General features: G+C 47.9%; 1 protein-coding gene across 1 annotated transcript in view; it reads left to right on the top strand.

Moving 5' to 3' along the window:
- Positions 1-18,835, top strand: part of DLGAP3 (DLG associated protein 3) — a 59,184-nt gene extending 40,349 nt beyond the window's left edge. Inside the window, 4 exon segments of the mRNA XM_040468702.1 lie at positions 15,350-15,834; positions 16,779-16,870; positions 17,108-17,251; positions 17,965-18,835. Coding sequence (XP_040324636.1) covers positions 15,350-15,834; positions 16,779-16,870; positions 17,108-17,251; positions 17,965-18,183 — 940 coding nt within the window. The 3' untranslated portion in view covers positions 18,184-18,835.
- The last annotated feature ends 258 nt before the right edge of the window (positions 18,836-19,093 follow it).

Here is a 19,093-nt window from a genome sequence, read left to right as displayed (position 1 = left end):
CCTGGAACCTCAATAGTATCTTAAGTGAGTTTCTCCTTCACTTAGAAAAAGAAAGGCCTGGAGGTAGAAGTGCAGTGTCAGGATCCAGGCTTTTTCTATCTTGCTGGTCTTGCACTCTGTGCATCGCCTCCTTCCCAGGAGCTGATGCCCAAGCTCCAGCCAGTCCTATCTGTATTCTGAGAAGTACCAAGGAGGAAGAGAGGAGGGACACAGTCCTTCCTTGTAAAAAAAGAGTTTCTGAAAATTACATATGACATGCTCAGGTACATCACATTGGCTAAAACCTCATCCTGTGGCATCTAGCTGCAAGGGGGGCTATGAGATGTATAGTCTTAGTTGCGAAGCAAAGTACGACGAGCAGGGCACATTGCTGAAAATCAGGGTTCTTCTGGTTAAAGACAAAGAGAAGAGGGGCGCCTGGGTGGCTCAGTCAGTTAAGCAACCGACTTCGGCTCAGGTCATGATCTCGCGGTCTGTGAGTTCGAGCCCCGCGTCGGGCTCTGTGCTGACAGCCTGGAGCCTGTTTCGGATTCTGTGTCTCCCTCTCTCTCTGCTCCTCCCCCGTTCATGCTCTGTCTCTCTCTGTCTCAAAAATAAATAAACATTAAAAATTAAAAAAAAAAAAAGACAAAGAGAAGAATGGACATATGGAACTCTAGTGGCTTTTGTCACAGTCTTGCTGTATTATTTTTATATACATTACTGGATTTTTGAATAGCTACTACTTTAAGATGTTTTTTGGGTTTATTTTTGAGAGAGAGAGAGAGAGTGTGAGTGGGGTAGGGGCAGAGAGCGGGGACAGAGGATCTGAAGTGGGCTCTGTGCTGACAGCAGCGAGCGAGATATGGGGTTCGAACTCATGAACCATGAGATGAACTTGGATGCTCAACTGACTGAGCCACCCAGGTGCCCCTACTTTAAGATTTTTATATCTGTGTTCATAAGTGATATTAGATGACGGTTTTGCTTTATTGTTATTCAGTTCAGGCATTTAGGTTATGCTGGAGTCCTAAAATGAGTTTGGAAGCCTTATCTGTGTTTCTATTCTTTGGAACAATTTGTGTAAAGTAGGAATTATCTATTTCTTAACGTTTTGGTAAAAGTTGCCCATAAAACTATCTAGGCCTGATGCCTTTGGGGCTAGGAGAAATTTTTTGAACTACAGCTTTAGTTTCTTTCATGGTTATTGACCTATTCAGGTTTTCTTTTTCTTCTTGAGTCAGTTTTGGTGATTTATATTTTTCTAAGAAATGGCCATTATACAAAAAAAAAAATGACAGTTTAAAAAAATTTTTATAACATTTATTTATTTTTGAGAGAGAGAGAAACAGAGCATGAGTGGGGGAGGGGCAGAGAGAGAGGGATACAGAATTGGAAGCAGGCTCCAGTCTCCGAACTGTCAGCACAGAGCCTGACATGGGGCTTGAACCCACAAGCTGTGAGATCATGACCTGAGCTGAAGTTGGATGCTTAACCAACTGAGCCACCCAGGCACCCCAAAATGACAGTTTTAAAACATTTTTGGCACAAATATTCTTTGTCATAGTATTATAATTTTATAAGTTTTTATTGTATCTGTAGCTTATGCCCCTTCTTTTCATTCCTAATACCATATATGTATGTCCAATCTCTATTTCTTGATCAATGTTGTCTGAGGTTTGTATGGTTTATCATTTTATTTTATTTTATTTTATTTTATTTTATTTTATTTTTATTAAAAAAATTTTTTTTAACATTTATTTATTTTTGAGACAGAGAGAGACAGAGCATGAACAGGGGAGGGGCAGAGAGAGAGGGAGGCACAGAATCTGAAACAGGCTCCAGGCTCCGAGCTGTCAGCACAGAGCCTGACGCGGGGCTCAAACTCACGGACCGTGAGATCGTGACCTGAGCCGAAGTCGGACGCCCAACCGACCAAGCCACCCAGGCGCCCCGGTTTATCATTTTAATATATTTTAAAGATATATATATTTTTAGAAGAAGTTATTTATTTATTTTGGGGGGGGCACAGAGAGAGAGGAAGAGAGAGAGAATCCCGAGCACAATGTGGGGCTCAAACTCACAAACCGGGAGATCATGACCTGAGCTGAAACCAAGAGCCAGATGCTTAACCAGCTGAGTCACCCAGGTGCCCCTTAAAGTTATATTTTATCAGTCTTTAAGAAAACTAGCTTTGGGGTCATTAGCATCTCTATTCTTTCTTTTTTATCTTTAATGTTTCCTTTTTTTTTTTTTTTTTTACTTTTGTGTTATTATTTTTCTTTTTCCTATCTTCTGTGTCTTTTTTACAGTTTCCTGAACACTATTTATTTTCTAATGTGTGTTTTTAAGGCTATAAATTTTCCTTTTAGCTATACTGCTATAACTGTATTTCATGAATTTTGAGATGCAGTATTTTTATTGTTCAGTTCTAAATAGTTTGTAGCTTTTATCCTAATTTCCTTTTTCACCTGTGAATTCCATGAATTATTTACAAGTTTTTGTTTTGTTTTGTTCTAGTTTCCAAATTATTTTGTGGGGGTGGTGGGGAGCTATCTTTCCACTACTAATTTCTAAATTTGCTGCATGTGGTAATAGTATGCATTCTGTATGATATTTTTTATTCCTTAAAATTTGTTGAGACTTCCTCTCTCATATATACATTTATTATATAAATGGCCAGACTTCTAAATTATATTTTTCAAATGTTTAGCTTTGATTTTTGTTTAAAGTTTTTAGCCAGTTCTGAGAGAGTTGTATTAAAAATGTCTCACCATGGTTGTGGATGTGTCATTTTCCCTGGTACTTTTATTAGTTTTTTTCTTCAGTTTGAGAGTGCTACTTAGAAGTATTCAGGCTTATGATTGTTATGTCTTCTTGGGTTGCCCCTTTGATCATTAAATAGGCTGCTGATCATCCTCACTACTGTTTTTTGCCTTGACGTCTATTTTGCCCGATTTTATCATTATGGTTGTTTTCTTTTGGTTAATTTTCCAAAATCTCCTTTTTCATACTTTGATTTTCAACCTCCTTATATCCTTTTTAGATCTGTTGCTTGTAAGCAGTGTGGGGCTAAAATTTAGTAGATGTATTTAGTCTATTTCTACATATACATATACATATACATATACATATACATATACATATATTGATTACTCATTTATTTGGACTTATTTTTATTATCTCTTTAACAATGCCTTTTCTACACCCACCCCCCTTTTTTCTTTTTTAAAGTAAGCTCTATGCCCCACATGGGACTTGAACTCATGACCCTGAGATCAAGAGTCACATGCTGTACTGACTAAGCCAGCTAGGCACCCCGTCATGCTTTTTCTTTGCTTTCCTCCTCTCCTACTTCTCTGCCTTCTATTGAACTGATCAAATTTACTTTATTTCTTTTTTCCTTCTACTGCTTTGGAAGTTTACATTTTAGTAGTGATTTTCCTCAAATGTTTAGCAAATATACTTAGCTTCATATTTTTCTACTGAAGTCTAAAACCAGTGAGTATTTCTACCCTTCATGGGCAAACACCAAGAAGCTTGGAACACCTTAATTTCCTTCTTAACTCCCTCTTCCCATCTTCCATGTTGTATTTGTCTAGTATTTTGACTATACCTCCTTAAAAAAAACCTCTGCTAAAGCAGCTGTTCTTATATCTTTCATGGTCTAATAGTTTAGATTTACAAGCATATTTTAGACCAACTTACATGTTCACTATTACTTGTTACTGCCCACTCTGTCTTCATGCGTTCAGCGTTTTCTGTGCTGAAGTGCTGCTTCAGCTTGGGACCAGTTTTAGAGTCCATGTCTCTTCTTGAGGTTTCTGGATTTCAGTGCTAGCACTCACTGTAACTCATACCCACACACAAAACGGACTTCCAGGCCACATTTCTGAAGCATGACCTGCATTTTCTAGTCCACGTTTGTAAGTAAAATGACCCTTCGTGGCTGCTGCCTTTGTACATGGGGTCTCCTTCCAGCTCCCCAGGATGCACGGGTTTGGGGGCTTTCCTCTCTTCCTCCCTGAACATTACCATCTAGCCTCTAGCATATGTCTGGCCCACTATTCCTGTGGCTCACTTGGCTTAGATTCCCTCTCACTTCTTAGGTTTTGAATTTCCTTTTTGTCTCTAGTACCTGATGATTTCTCTCTTTCTATTTTCAAGCTTGGCACTATAGCAGAAACACCGTTTGACTTTATTTTATCCAGTATTTCTCTGTGTTTCAGTGTGTGTGTGAGTGGGAGCTTTTCAAGTTAGTTCAGTCTGCCGTATTGATCAGTTGTCTGGACTAGGCTGATAGCAGTAGCTACAGAGAGAAGCGGACCAATTTGAGAAGCATTTTGGAGCAAAGTCATGGAAGGACAGGGACAGGCTGAGGGGAGGTCTTTCTTGCTCTTGTGTAGGTATTCGTGGGGTCTTGGTGGGGTGAGCTGGTGAGGGGGAGAAGGTGTTGGATAAATGTCTAAAGAGCTGAATTGCCCGGGACAGGTGATCATGCTGGGAATCCAAGGGGGTGACAGGTGGGGAGAGAAGAAATCTGGCGCATCTCTCTGGCCAGGCTCCCTTGCTTGTCTGCTGCAGGCATCCTTAGTTATCCACCTGCACTGTCCTTTCTGTCCCTTATGTCCCTGGCACTTTAAGTCTGACTTACCACACACCATGCCCCAAATGGTACATAAAAGCGAGCCATGACTACCAGCAGCCTTTCCAGGCAGACATCCAGGAGCCCCCACCTGCTGCCGCCCCATTTTCTTGGACTCTCTTGTTCGTACTCCTGTCTCACTGGCCCCGGTATCTGTCATCTCTCTCTGCCCATTGGTTTTAGAAATTGCCAGAAAGGAAAGGTCTCTCCTCTTCTGCCTTTCAGTGTGTTCCCTGCCAACCTGTTGGGTGAAGAGTTCAGATTTATTGCCCCTTAGACCTGTTGTCAGTGGGTTTTTCCAGTTGCCCATAACCGTGGTGACTTGGCTTAGAACTACACAGGGATGGGTGGCTGTGGGTGCTTCTTCAGTTCCATCTCCGCTGCACCCCCAACTAAGATTCATTTGTCCACAGATATTTATTAGACCCCTATTATTTGTCAAGTACTATGCTGGGCACTGAGGATACAAAGGTAAGTGGAACCAGACAGCCCCTGCCCTGTGAAGCATACTGCCATATTAAATCTGAGTAGCTCATAAATGATGTAGAAGTACAGCTGTGGTGGTGCCACAAAGGAGAGGTATGTGCACAGTTGAGAGTGTATCGTAGGGGGCTTTGACCTGGTCAGGGTTTGGCGTGGCTTTCCTGAGGAAGTGACATTTGGGTAGAGATCTCGATGAATGGTTAATACGGTTTAACTAGGTGGAAGTGGGAGATAAGAGTGTTCTAGGCAGAAGGAACAGTATGTGCTAAGTCCCTGTGGTGGGAGGGAGCATACATAAGAAACAGTTACCAGGGCTGTTTTAGGGCATCCTACAGCACCTGTCTACCCAGACCCAGCATACTCTGGGCCAGGATAAAAGAATGCATGCATGGGAGGGCGCCTGGGTGGCTCAGGCGGTTAAGTGCCTGACTTCAGCTCAGGTCACGATCTCACGGTTTGTGGGTTCGAGCCCCGCGTCGGGCTCCGTGCTAACAGTTCGGAGCCTGGAGCCTGCTTCGGATTCTGTGTCTCCCTCTCTCTCTGCCCCTCCCCCACTCACACTCTGTCTCTCTGTCTCAAAAATGAATAAACGTTACAAAAAAAAAAGAATGCACAGGGATGCCTGCGTGGCTCAGTTGGGTAAGTGTCTGACTTCAGCTCAGGTCTTGATCTCGTAGTTCATGAGTTTGAGCCCCATTATGGGCTCGCTGATGTCAGCACACAGAACCTTCTTTGGACCCTTTGTCTCCTTCTCTCTCTGCCCCTCCCCTACTCATGATCTGTCTCAAAAATAAACATAAAAAAAGAATGTATTACATGACCTTGCTAAATGTTAGAAGACTATTCCTGGGGCCCTTTAAGAGTTTTGCTTCAAACTCTAACTATGGGAATCCCCTCCTATCTTTTACCAGTAGATCCTTCCTATTAAGAGTTTATCTTAAATTCCAGATTTAGCAAAAAGAAAACAAAATAAACAAAAAACACCAGAATGCTCAGTTAAGTCTGGTTGTCAGATAAACGATGAAGAGGTTTTAGTATATGGAGTTCCCCCAAATTGCATGAGATATACTAAAAAATTACCTGTTATTTATCTGAAATTCAAATTCAACAGGGGCTCCTGTATTTTTTCTAACAACCCTACTTATACCCAGTTGTGCCCAAACAGGGCCATCTGGAGAATTCTATGGGAGGAAGGCAGCCCCCTCCCCACCCCACCCCACCCCACCCCACCCTTTCCTTAGCATCATGGTAATTTCTGACTTTGGGCCTTGGGAATGGCATGTACTGAAAGAATAGAAGCCCCTGAGCCCTGGGAAGGAAGTTTCCATCCTCATGAATTTGTACTCCCAGAGCAGTCATGCGAAAGCAATGCACTGCTGATTGACCACAAGCCCTGGATGTGGATGCAGCCACTGCTCTTCTTAAATCTCCTACCCTGGCCCCACCTGTTACTTACTGTCTTAGTCCCCAGGCTGGGGTGGTGGACTCGAGGCCCCTGATTGATGATATATATAAGCCTTTAGCTGCTTTCTCAGAGAGGGAGCCAGTACAATAGGTGTACCTTGCTGAAATGTCACTGCCCTTCCCCCTCCCTGCCCAGTTCCCTCCTTACACCCCCGCCAGCCTGCTGCCAAATACTCCTGGCAAAACCTCTTGACAACTCCTGAATGCTGAGCATTCCTTGGACGCTGTGTCTCTTGGGATAAACCAGTTTCTTCCCAGAGCCCTTTGTGTTATCCCTTAGAGAATCACAGTAGAAATGTCTCCCTGAAGTAACCATGTAACAACTTCCAGAATCATCAGGAATGTGATCATTGTCACCCCAAAGAGCTCGAGGGGGGAGGCTTCCTCAACCTTGTTAAAAAGCTTGGGGAGATGGGGCGCCTGGGTGGCTCAGTTAGTTAATTGTCCGACTTTGGCTCAGGTCATGATCTCGTGGTTTGTGGGTTCGAGCCCCGCATCAGGCTCTGTGCTGACAGCTCAGAGCCTGGAGCCTGCTTCAGATTCTGTCTGTCTGTCTGTCTCTCTCTCTCTCTCTCTCTCTCTCTCTCTCTGCCCTTCCCCCACTTGTGCTCTGTCTCTCTCTCTCAAAAATAAAGTGTAAAAAAAAAAATTAAAAAAAAAAAAAGCTTGGGGAGAAAATATTGTGACAGGCATTGTTAAGAAGTAGTGATGATTCACAACTGAAGCCAGTTTATATCCTGTGTTTACAGCTATTGGTGAGACCACAGCAAATACTGCCAAGAACAGAATTAAGTAGGGACATAAGCCCTGGACTGAAAATTCATCTGTTAGAGTTAGGATTAGGTTTGGCTGTAAGTTCCAGAAAACCCCCAGTATGACAGAAGTTTATTTCCCTCTTGCTTACAAGAAGTCTAGAGAGATTAGGTTGAGAGCTGGTAGGTGCTGTGCAGTGTCAGGACCCAGGCTTCTTCTATCTCATTACTTCTCCATCCTTAGCACTTGGCTTCCATCTCATATTCCCAGATGGCTGCTTGAGTCCAGCCATCACATCTGCATTCCAGTCAGCAGGGAGGAGGAAGGAACAAAGAAGGGTACATTTTCCTTTTAAGAACATTTCCTGGGAGTTGCACATACCCCTTCTGCTTATATCCTGTGAGCTAGACCTTAGCTATATGGCTATCCCTAGCTGCAAGGGAGACTGGTAAGAGAATCGTTATTCAAAGTGGCCATGTGTCCAGCTCAAAACTGTGGTATTCTATTACTAAGGAAGAAAGGGAGGATGGATATTGGGGGATGATTAGTGGTCTCTACCATCCTTCCTTCCAACCAGCTGACCCACCCACCAACCCATCCACCAACCAACCAACCAACCAACCAACCACTCAGCCAACGTTTATGTGAGGAATGGCTCTATTTATAAGGGAGACAGAAATGCAAATAACTAACTATAATACAATGTGCTTTGGAGTACAAAAGAGGTTTTATTCAGAATGCCCTGTGAGAACAGATGGAAGTGATCAGCAGCAATCACAATAATTAATAACTACAATCCCTCACTGGGTTCTCAGTGCTACATTCCCACTATTGTATTTGTCTGGCTCCCTTTCTTTCCAGTGAGAGCTATAAACCTCCCTGCCTCTCCATACAATAGCTAACACTTACAATGGGTAGGCCAGGTGCTGTTCTAAGTTCTTTACATAGATTATCTCACGAGAATCCTGTGATCATTCTCACTGATAGACAAGGAAACTGAGGCACAAGCTGTAGAGCTGAGTTTTGGATCCAGGCAGTCTGGCTCCAGGGAGCATGCGCTTAACCACTTTGCTGGGCCGCGTCCCCCTAAAGCTGCTCATTCACATTTCTTCCCCCGACCCCCCCACCCCCAAATATCCAGCCCACTCACTTCATTGTAATGATTGGGGTCATCTCTGGGACCTCTCTCCACTTCTGGACCGACCCCCACCTATTTGCATCCCTCCCCTCCTCTGCCATCAGTCCTGCCTGAGGTTAGGGCACTCCTCTTCCTGATTAAAGCTGCCCCTCTCCCACAATCCTGGGGAGGCAATGGAGTGTACTGTTGTAAGAGCTGGTCTCCACGACCAGACTGTACTAAAAATTGTTTTTGATCTTTAAAAAATTTTTTTTTGAATTTTTATTTATTTTTTAATTTATATTCAAGTTAGTTAGCATATAGTGCAACAATGATTTCAGGAGTAGATTCCTTAATGCCTCTTACTCATTTAGCCCATCCCCCCTCCCACAACCCCTCCAGTAACCTCTGTTTGTTCTCCATATTTAAGAGTCTCTTCTGTTTTTCCCCCTCTCTGTTTTTATATTTTTGCTTTCCTTCCCTTGTGTTCATCTGCTTTATGTCTTAAAGTCCTCATATGAGTGAAGTCATAGGATATTTGTCTTTCTCTGACTGACTAATTTCGCTTAGCATAATACCCTCCAGTTCCATCCATGTAGTTGCAAATGGGAAGAGTTCATTCTTTTTGACTGCTGAGTAATATTCCATTATATATATATATATATATATATATATATATATATATACACACACAATCTACTTGGTATATATTCATACATTGATGGACATTTGGGCTCTTTCCATACTTTGGCTATTGTCGATAGCACTGCTAGAAACATTGGGGTGCATGTGCCCCTTCGAAACAGCATAGCTGTATCCCTTGGATAAATACCTAGTAGAGCAATTGTAGGGTAGTTCTATTTTTAATTTTTTGAGGAACCTCCATACTGTTTTCTAGAGTGGCTACACCAGCTTGCATTCCCACCAGAAGTGCAAAAGAGATCCTCTTTCCCTGCATCCTCGCCAACGTCTGTTGTTGCCTGAGTTGTTCATGTTAGCCATTCTGACAGGCGTGAGGTGGTATCTCATTGTGGTTTTGATTTGTATTTCCCTAATGATGAGTGATTTGGAGCATTTTTTCATGTGTTGGTTGGCCATCTGGATGTCTTCTTTGGAGAAGTGTCTATTCATGTCTTTTGCCCATCTCTTCACTGGGTTATTTGTTTTTTGGGTGTTGAGTTTGAGAAGTTCTTTGTAGATTTTGTATACTAACCCTTTATGTGATATGTCATTTGTAAATATCTTCTCCCATTCTGTTGGTTGCCTTTTAGTTTTGCTGATTGTTTCCTTTGCTGTGCAGAAGCTTTTTATTTTGATGAGGTCCCAATAGTTCATTTTTGCTTTTGTTTCCCTTGCCTCTGGAGACATGTTGAGTAAGAAGTTGCTGAGGCCAATGTCAAAGAGGTTTTTGCCTGCTTTCTCCTTGAGGATTTTGATGGCTTCCTGTCTTACATTTAGGTCTTTCATCCATTTTGAGTTTATTTTTGTGTATTGTGTAAGAAAGTGGTCCAGGTTCGTTCTTCTGCATGTCGCTGTCCAGTTTTCCCAGCACCACTTGCTGAAGAGACTGTCTTTATTCCATTGGATATTCTTTCCTACTTTGTCAAAGATTAGTTGGCCATATGTTTATGGGAAAATTTTTTTTAAATTTTTTTAGTGTTCATTTATTTGAGAGAGAGAGAGAGAGAGAGAGAGAGAGAGAGAGAGAGAGAATCTGAAACAGGCTCCAGGCTCTGAGCTGTCAGCACAGAGCCTGATGTGGGGCTCGAACCCATGAACCGTGAGATCATGACCTAAGCTGAAGTCAGATGCTTCACTGACTGAGCCACCCAGACGCCCTCCCCCCCCCCCATTTTTTTAATGTTTATTTATTTTTTAGAGAGAGATGGAGACAGAGTATGAGTGGGAGAAGGGGCAGAGAGAGAGAGGGAGACACAGAATCTGAAGCAGGTTCCAGGTTCTGAGCTGTCAGCACAGAGCCCAACGCAGGGCTTGAATTCACAAACTGTGAGATCATGACCTGAGCCAAAGTTGGGCACTCAACTGGCTGAGCCACACAGGCGCCCCAATAATGGTCTAATCTTAAGAGGCCACTTGTTCTCTTTAAGCCTCAGTATTCTCATCTGTAAGTAGGGATGATACTGACACTCTTATCGTGGGACTGTTTTTGAGGACTTAGCATGTTTTTATGCAAAATGCTAAGTCTAGCACACACTAAGTGCTCAAAGCATGTTAGTTATTATTTATTGCCCTTATGTTTGGTCATTTGACTACTTCCTCTTTCCTCTCCAATCAGTTTTTCTTTACAGGTTGTGTTAGTTTCCTATTGCTGCTATAATCAATTATCACAGATTTAGCAGCATTGAAGAATACATTTAAAAATTTTTTAAAGTATTTATTTATTTATTTATTTACTTACTTACTTACTTACTTATTTATTTATTTAGAGAACATGCATGTGAGTAGGAGGGAGGGGCAGAGAGAGAGGGTGGCAGAGAATCCCAAGCAGGCTTCTCGCTTGGGAGAAGCGTTGGCAGAGCCCAATGTAGGGCTCAGACTCATGAATGGTGAGATCATGACCTGAGCCAAAATCAAGAGTTGGACAGTTAACCAACTGAGCCACCCAGGTGCCCCAATACATTTTTATTATATTACTTTTCTAGGGGTCAGAAGTCTGAACTGTGTTTCACTGGGCTAAAATCAAGGTATTGGCAGGACTCCTGGAGGCTCTGGGAAGAATCCATTGTGTCACTTTTTCCTGGTTTATAGAGGTTGTCCACATTCCTTGCCCTGTAGCCCACTTCTGTCTTCAGAGCCACAATGGCAGGTTGAGTCCCCACATTACATCACTCCAGCCTTGATCCTGTCATCTCATCTCCTTTGGTTCTGACTTTCCAGTCTCCCTCTTTCACTTATAAGGACCTTTGTGATTAAATTGGACACACCAGGATAATCCAGACTTTTCTCCTCATCTCAAGATACTTAATGTAACCATATCTGCAAAGTCCCTTTTGCCACGGAAGGTAACCTATTCAGAGGTTCCAGGAGCTAGGACATGGACCTCTTTGACCATTATGCTGCTTCCCCTGTAGGTTCTCTCCTGTCAAGATATGGCATGGGAGAACGATTCTAGACAAAATATCCCTCTCTTCCCCTCCCCCCGGCTTTATTGAGATACAATTGACAAATAGCCAAAATATCGCTCCCTTAAAGGTATACTGGTTTCTCTCTTCCTCGTTTCTCAACTAACCTTTTTGAAAGAATTGCCTTGCCTAGTTTTCTCCACCTCCTGACAACCTCCTGCCATCTGCCTCAGCCTCCATGCTCCACCAAACTGGCTCTTGCCCTGGTCTCCTGAGGCTTCCATATTGCCAAATCAGTAGACACCTTTAATTCTCAACTGGCTGTATTTTCCATGTCAATTGCTCATTCCTTCTTGAGACCCTTCTGTCTTTTCTCTGCCTTTAGGTGACTCTCCCCTGGTTTTCTTCCTTTTCCTCTGTGGCTTAGATGCCTCTGGGGCTACATGGTCTCCATCCACTCATGAAATGTCCATGTTCCCCAGGGATTTGCATCTCTGTTCCATTGCTCTTTTCTTAGGTGATCATGTCCCACACTGCTGGTTTTATTCTCTATTTTTATTTTTAATTTTAAAAAATATTTTATTCTTTTCTTTTTTTAAATGTTTATTCATTTTTTTTTTGAGAGAGAGAGAGAGAGAGAGAGAGAGAGAGAGAGAGAGTTGGGGAGGGGCAGAGAGAGAGGGAGACACAGAATCCGAAGCAGGCTCCAGGCTCTGAGCTGTCAGCAGAAAGCCCAGTGGGGGGCTCGAACTCCTGAACCGTGAGACCATGACCTGAACTGAAGCTGGATGCTTAACCGACAGCCACCCAGGCGCCCCTAAAAGATTTTATTCTTAAGTGATCTCTACACCCCACATGGGGCTTGAACCTAACAACCCCCAGATCAAGAGCCTCATGCTCCACTGACTGAGCCAGCCAGGTGCTTTACACTGCTGCTTTTAAATACTACTTGCACGGGGTGCCTGGGTGGCTCAGTTGGTTGGGCAACCAAATTCGGCTCAGGTCATGATCTGACAGTTCATGGTTTTGAGCCCTGCGTCGGGCTGTGTGCTGAAAGCTCAGAGCCTGGAGCCTGCTTCCGATTCTGTGTCTCCCTCTCTCTGCCCCTCCCTTGCTTGTGCTCTCTCTCTCTCAAAAATAAACAAATATTTTTAATAATTAAAGAAAAATACCACTTGCACAAGGTTGACTGACTCCTGCTGAAACTCTGCCACTTTCTGACCCCCTGCTGGGAGTATTGGTAAAGACTGTGCTTCTAGTATTCCCATAAGCTCTAACTTTTTTGGTCTTCCTTGAGGTAGACATGGTGAAGAGGCTTCATTGAGGCAGCCTGGAGCACTTATGCAAGCTTCTGTTCCAGCTCATGTGGCCTGTTTCCATCAAGACAGAATGTAATCTTCTCAGGATCCCCTCAGAGGTGAAAGGCAGCACACCAGTGGTGCTGAAGGACAGAGCCATGTTCCATGAGGGTACCAGGGAGGCAAACAGGGAAGGCAGATCTTCAATAATGTCTTTTACTGGGGCAAGCCCCACCTTTACCTGTGTAGTTTGCAACGGCTGGAGCTCTGAAGGAGCCAAAGGTTAACGGGAGCTCAGAGGCACAGAAATATTCAAGATGGATATTTTGAAAGTGCATCCCAACAGTTCAGTTAGACACACAAGACTCTCACCTGAAACCGAGAACAATTTAACTGAACTGGGGGTGAGGGTGGGGGGGCTGTCTCCAAATGCAAGAAGGCTGCTGAGGGAGATGCAGTGCTGAGGATGGTCTTGGGGGCAATCAGGAGGCTCACAGAGGAAGACATGACTTGAGTAGGGAATGGACAGGGAGGGATAGAGGAGGAGGAGGAGGAAGACCGTTTCAGAAAGGCTTAGAGTCAGGGCCAGTGTAATCGACTTGGGGAATAAGGAGAATGCAGGGGGCGGTGAGGTTAGAGAAGAGGACTGCTTCCAGACTAGATGCTAGCATTGGGGAAATGCCAGCAGAGGAAACCTGAACTTTATGTTGTTGGCAGTGGGGAGCTATGGAAGAGTTTGGGGCATGGGAATGAGCTGGGCAGAGATCAGCTTTAGGAAGACTGCTCCAGTCCTGAGTGGATTGGAGGGAGGGAACATTCCCTCAATGGTGAGGGAATCTTGGGCCCCTGATCTGAAAATATGCAAGGTATAATTTTTGAGAGAGGAAGTACCTTAGTGATTATTGGTCCATTCCTGTCATTTTATATAGGATGTATGTGTGCATGTATGCTTATGTATAATTATATATAGTATGATATATTTTACACACTAGATGGAGGGGAGTAACTCCCCAAAGGCACACAGCAACAAAGCCAGTGTTAGAACTCAGATCTGATTCCTCATCTAGTGCTTCTCTTTGGTGCTGTGCTGAGTGGAGACGGAAGTGTCTTAAAAGGAGTCTGGTCCAACATCAAGGCAGAGGCTGATAGAAATCTTGACCAGGGCAGGACAGAGCAGATGCCAGGGTAAAGATCATGTGGGAGGCAGTGCGGATATGTTCTTGCTTTCTCTGTCTCTCTGGGTGGGGGTTGGGACATAGGGCTTGTTGGAGACTGCACATGAGTGCATCTCTCTTTCCTGGGTCCTGCAGCATCCTTCTGGGCCTGGTTTCTATGGCAACAGTCTCCCAGCAGGCAGCCCGCCAGCTGGAGGGAAGCAGGCAGGCAAGACAGGCAGGGAGAGGAGGCCTGGGCAGCAAGAGGAAGGCTGAAGTTGTGGGGGTTGGAGGAGACTCCTGGGAAGCTTGAGGGGTCCCTAGAGCTGGCCCCCCAAGTTCCCCTCTCTTTAGACCGTAACGGGGTGGAGGTAGCTTAGGACATATGGGTCTTTCTTTTTTGGTCTGGAAACTTCCAGACGTCAAACTTCTGTTCACCCCTCCCCACCACCCCCACATCTCCTGACTCCCACTTCTTCAAGCATTGTTTGACCCCAGCTCCATGCACTTCAGAGGCTACTGGCTTCTTCATAGGAAAGAACTCTGAACTGAGGAGGGGGTGAAACAGAAGAAAGCCAACTGACTTTCTGTTTTGCAGAGGATTTGCATATTAACTCAAAGACAAGAAATTTCCAGGCCCTATGTCATTCCTGCCAACAACTTAATTCAACTCCACTGGCACTGGCTGACTGTGTCTGGCCAGGCTCTGGGCTGAGCTGTGGGGCTCCCTAGAGAAGTCCTTTCAGCTGCAGGCTCCCCCCACCCTCCGGCTGCTCCAAGGCAGTTCTTCCTGATGTTCCAGCAGCTGGTGTGCTGGGAGATGCTTGGGCTGTGGAGCCAGCAGCCGTGGGTCCAAATCCTGGCTCAGCTGTTTTGTAGCTGGGTGACCAATGGCCTCTCTGGGCCTTAGTTTACTCGTTTCTGAAGGGCTGAAGACAAACCCGGGCAGTTGTTGTAAACTAGCAAAGGCATACTGTTTGTCCAAATGCTGAAATGTTTCTGTGTTCATTGGTAAAGAGCCACCACCCTGGTCCCTCTCTCACCCTACTGCTTTGCCCCTTGCTTCTGCAAGGCCGTGCTCTAAGCACTTTGGGTGCGTCCATCCTGATTGCTGTATGCCAGCATCTTTTCTGCCCACCAAGTACAGATTGTTAAATATTCTGAATACCACCCCTGTCCAGAGGCAGTGCAACAGGAATTCTGTACCCACCTGCAAGGGCTGGTATAGTTCAAGGTCGTGGATGTAGAAACATTGTAGGTTTCTTCACATTGTAGGTTTCTTTTCTTCTTCCTTTTCCTTTGGGCCTGGGGTGGGGGTGAGGATGGCGATGAGAGCAGGAAGGGGCAGGGATGACAGCCACCTCTCTCACCAGGCGGGCAAGGTTCAAGCGCTCCAACAGTGTGACGGCGGGTGTGCAGGCTGACCTGGAGCTGGAGGGCCTGGCTGGCCTGGCCACAGTGGCCACAGAAGACAAGGCCCTGCAGTTCGGACGTTCCTTCCAGAGGCACGCTTCTGAGCCCCAGCCCGGGCCCCGGGCCCCCACCTACTCAGTCTTCCGCACGGTCCACACACAGGGCCAGTGGGCCTACCGCGAGGGCTACCCACTGCCGTACGAGCCGCCGGCCACCGATGGGTCGCCAGGCCCTGCCCCTGCCCCCACCCCTGGCCCCGGGTCCAGCCGTCGGGACTCCTGGATGGAGCGCGGCTCACGTAGCCTCCCCGACTCAGGCCGCACGTCCCCCTGCCCTCGGGATGGCGAGTGGTTCATCAAGATGCTGAGGGCGGAGGTGGAGAAGCTGGAGCACTGGTGCCAGCAGATGGAGCGCGAGGCGGAGGACTATGAGCTGCCGGAGGAGAGTGAGTGGGGGACCCTGTGTGTGCGAAGAGATCACCACTGGGGGTGGGCGGAGAGCCGTGGAACAGGGGGGCCCTCTGGTTGGGCTTGAGTGTGCCTCTGTGAGGACTTTGACCTCCATAGGTCTCCCCTTGGCAGCATGGCATGCTGGGAGCTCTTGGAAGGAAGTGGGGAGCAGCTTCAGAGGCTGAGGTCAAGGTCAGACAGGGAAAGTGACCAGATGAAGGAGCTGGGCCTCTTAGGAGATGGCTGCCAGTCCAAGTCACCCAGTCCATGGGGATCAAGGGGACTCTGTTCTCATCTGAGCTGGTGTGGGAGTCCAGGTCTGATCTAGCGAGTGGGACCATACTTCAAGGCAGAGGGCAAGGCAGTGCATGATGTTAGATCACTGTCTGAGGCCTAGGTGAAGGAGACACAGCCCTGGACTGAGGGAAGCCATGGCCCTTCTCTGCAAATCCATCTGAGGGGAGACAGTCATACGTCAGAATCCCTACATTTATGGGATAGTGACTAAGAAGACAAGAGTCAGGCATATGAAAATTTCCATAATTCTTAATGAGCCAAGGAGTCCAATACTGATGAGTGACAAAATTCGACCGATGGTGGTCATCGAGCTAGTGCCTGGCTAAGCCTAAAGGGCCAGGTTGGGGCTGGCTTCCGTCTGTTCCATGACATGGGAGGGAAGAGAGACACAGGAGCATAGGTGCTTACGAAATGGAGGTTGTATGAAGGAAGAAACACTGGTGTCTGAGGATACAGCTGGCCTGGTGAAATGGGGTAGGAGCTGTTTGTTAGGAACTTGAGGATGGGATGGGGAGGGGACTGGAGGAGACAGACAGACAGAGAGTGCCAGATAAGGGAAGGTTGAGTCATTCAGGGCAGACATCTTGGAGGCTGGCAAAGGAGAGTCATCCGGCCCTTCCCTGAATCTCCTTCTGTTCCTCAGTCCTGGAGAAGATCCGCAGTGCTGTGGGCAGTACACAACTTCTCCTGTCCCAGAAAGTTCAGCAGTTCTTCCGGCTGTGTCAGCAAAGCATGGTGAGTGCCCATGGGCTAGAGCCTACCAGGTGTGCGTATGCCTGGAGGTGAGACCAGGTGTTTGTGCCCAACAGGGAGAGGCCTGGGCTCGCTCTTGTCTCCCTGTCTCTCATCCCCCCACCCCACTGTCCCAGGTTGAACTTCCTGACAGTGAGGGTGGATGGGGCTTTCTCTGGTCCTGGCTGGGGCACAGATCTTCCTGACTGGCTGCCTCTCCTCTGTCTCTCTCCACTAAAGGACCCCACTGCGTTTCCCGTGCCCACCTTCCAGGACCTGGCGGGTTTTTGGGATCTCCTGCAGCTCTCTATTGAGGATGTGACCCTCAAGTTCCTGGAGCTACAGCAACTTAAGGCCAACAGCTGGAAACTCCTGGAGCCTAAGGTAGGGGAGAGTCCCTTCAAGCCAAAAGGACAGACTGGAAAATGCCCTTCCCCAGACAGAACTGTTGTGGGGAGAGGCAGGGGAACAGAGGACATTCACAGGGAGCAAAGGCAGTCCTGGACAGGTGATGGTGACCATCTTCTTTCAATATGATCCCACTCTTGGTCACTGCCATCTGCTTGGCCCTGTGCTCATCACTGCCTGAGCTGCCAGAGCCCCGAGGCGGCTGCAGCCGCCTAGGACCAGCTGTAGTTTGAAGAAGCAGAGGAGCGAAATTCCAGACTGCCCTTAGCTTGGACCTAGGCACAGCGGGGACCTTGGCGGGCCCGTCAGCCCTCACTTCACTAGAGGTTGTCTGTGATGAGGCCCAGACGTCTAGTAGCGAACCCCCATTTCCTTGCACGAGTCAGGGAAGCCGCACTCCTCCCGACTGGGGGGGGATATCGCCCACTTCCCACCGTCTCGGAGGAGCGAGCGCTCTGATGCGAGTAGTCGCGAACGGCGACACCAGGGGGCGCCCGGTTTCCTAATTTTTAATGAAAAGTGGCTTTTGACCTTGCCGCAAGCACCCCCGGGACTTCTTGGCCGGCGTCGGTGGCGGCGGCTTCGGACGGTTCTCCCGCGCGGGAGCCTGGTGTCAGTCCCACGGGAGGCGGGATCGGGGGTGGGGGGACCCCGACCTCCAGACTGAGCCGCCGCCCCTCTCCCGGCAGGAGGAGAAGAAGGTCCCTCCGCCGATACCAAAGAAGCCCTCGCGGGGCCGGGGCGTGCCGGTGAAGGAGCGCTCCCTGGACTCGGTGGACCGGCAGCGGCAGGAAGCGCGCAAGCGGCTCCTGGCGGCCAAGCGCGCCGCCTCCTTCCGCCACAGCTCGGCCACCGAGAGCGCCGACAGCATCGAGATCTACATCCCTGAGGCCCAGACCAGGCTGTGACCGGCCCGGCCCGCCCAGCCTGGGCCCGGGCCCGCGGTTTTCTACCCGTACTGTACACCCAGCGTCGAGGTCACTGTGAACGCGGGCCGCCCCGTGCGCCCGCCCCGCCGGCACCGCACGCCCCGGCCCCTCCTGCCCGTCACACTCTCGTGGGTTTTTTACCTTCCTGACCCCACGCGAAGGCGCCCGGGCTGGGCTGGGGGCCGTGCCTCTCCGCCCTGCGCCCCCACCTGGACTCCCCTCCCTCCTGGTCCGACGCTTCGTCCCCACCTCCTCCCCACGGGCACCATCTCTGCCATTACTACCCCCCACGGGCCAGGCCGGGCCGGGTCCCCCATCTGGGCTCTGCGTCCCCCCCCCTTCCCCCCACCCCGCGGGGCTGGGCTTCGTGGGGATCAAGCTTCGTGGCTTTTTATGAAGAATCCCGAACCCCACCTAGGAGCCTGCCCCACCCTCCCAGGGGCTCCACCCTCAGCCCTCAGCCCACCGGGCCCAGGGACCACAGTGGCTGGACCAACCCAGGACCAGGGCGCCTGGGCCTCTCCCCTTTCCCAGCTGCTGGGGAGGGGAGACGGGGCTTCCCCTCACCACACCTGTGGCTGTTCCCACATCCCCTTGAGTATCCCAGGAAAAATAAAACGGCAGAACTGCACTCGAGCCGGCTGCTCTCTCCAGAAGGAGCCACCTCTGCCCCCGTGCATGGGAGCCGGGGGTGGTCGGGAAGTGGGCGGTGGGAGGGGAGGCCGGTAGCCGCTCTTTTGATATGGGGAGAGCCCAGTCGCCTGAGCCAGCTGGGGCAAAGGGGATTCGGCCCCCTGGTGGCTGCGAAGGATCTGAGCCCTACTGGAGGCGCCCGGGGGCAGTGAAGAAGGGAGGGTTTCCTCCTCACTCCTCCTCCTAGTTTAGTCCA

The sequence above is a fragment of the Herpailurus yagouaroundi genome, unplaced genomic scaffold, assembly GCF_014898765.1.
Source record: "Herpailurus yagouaroundi ecotype Mexico unplaced genomic scaffold, PumYag 77, whole genome shotgun sequence".
NCBI classification, from domain to species: Eukaryota; Metazoa; Chordata; class Mammalia; order Carnivora; family Felidae; genus Herpailurus; species Herpailurus yagouaroundi.
The sequence above is the reverse complement of the archived record's forward strand: the minus strand, read 5'-3'. Positions and strand labels throughout refer to the sequence as shown.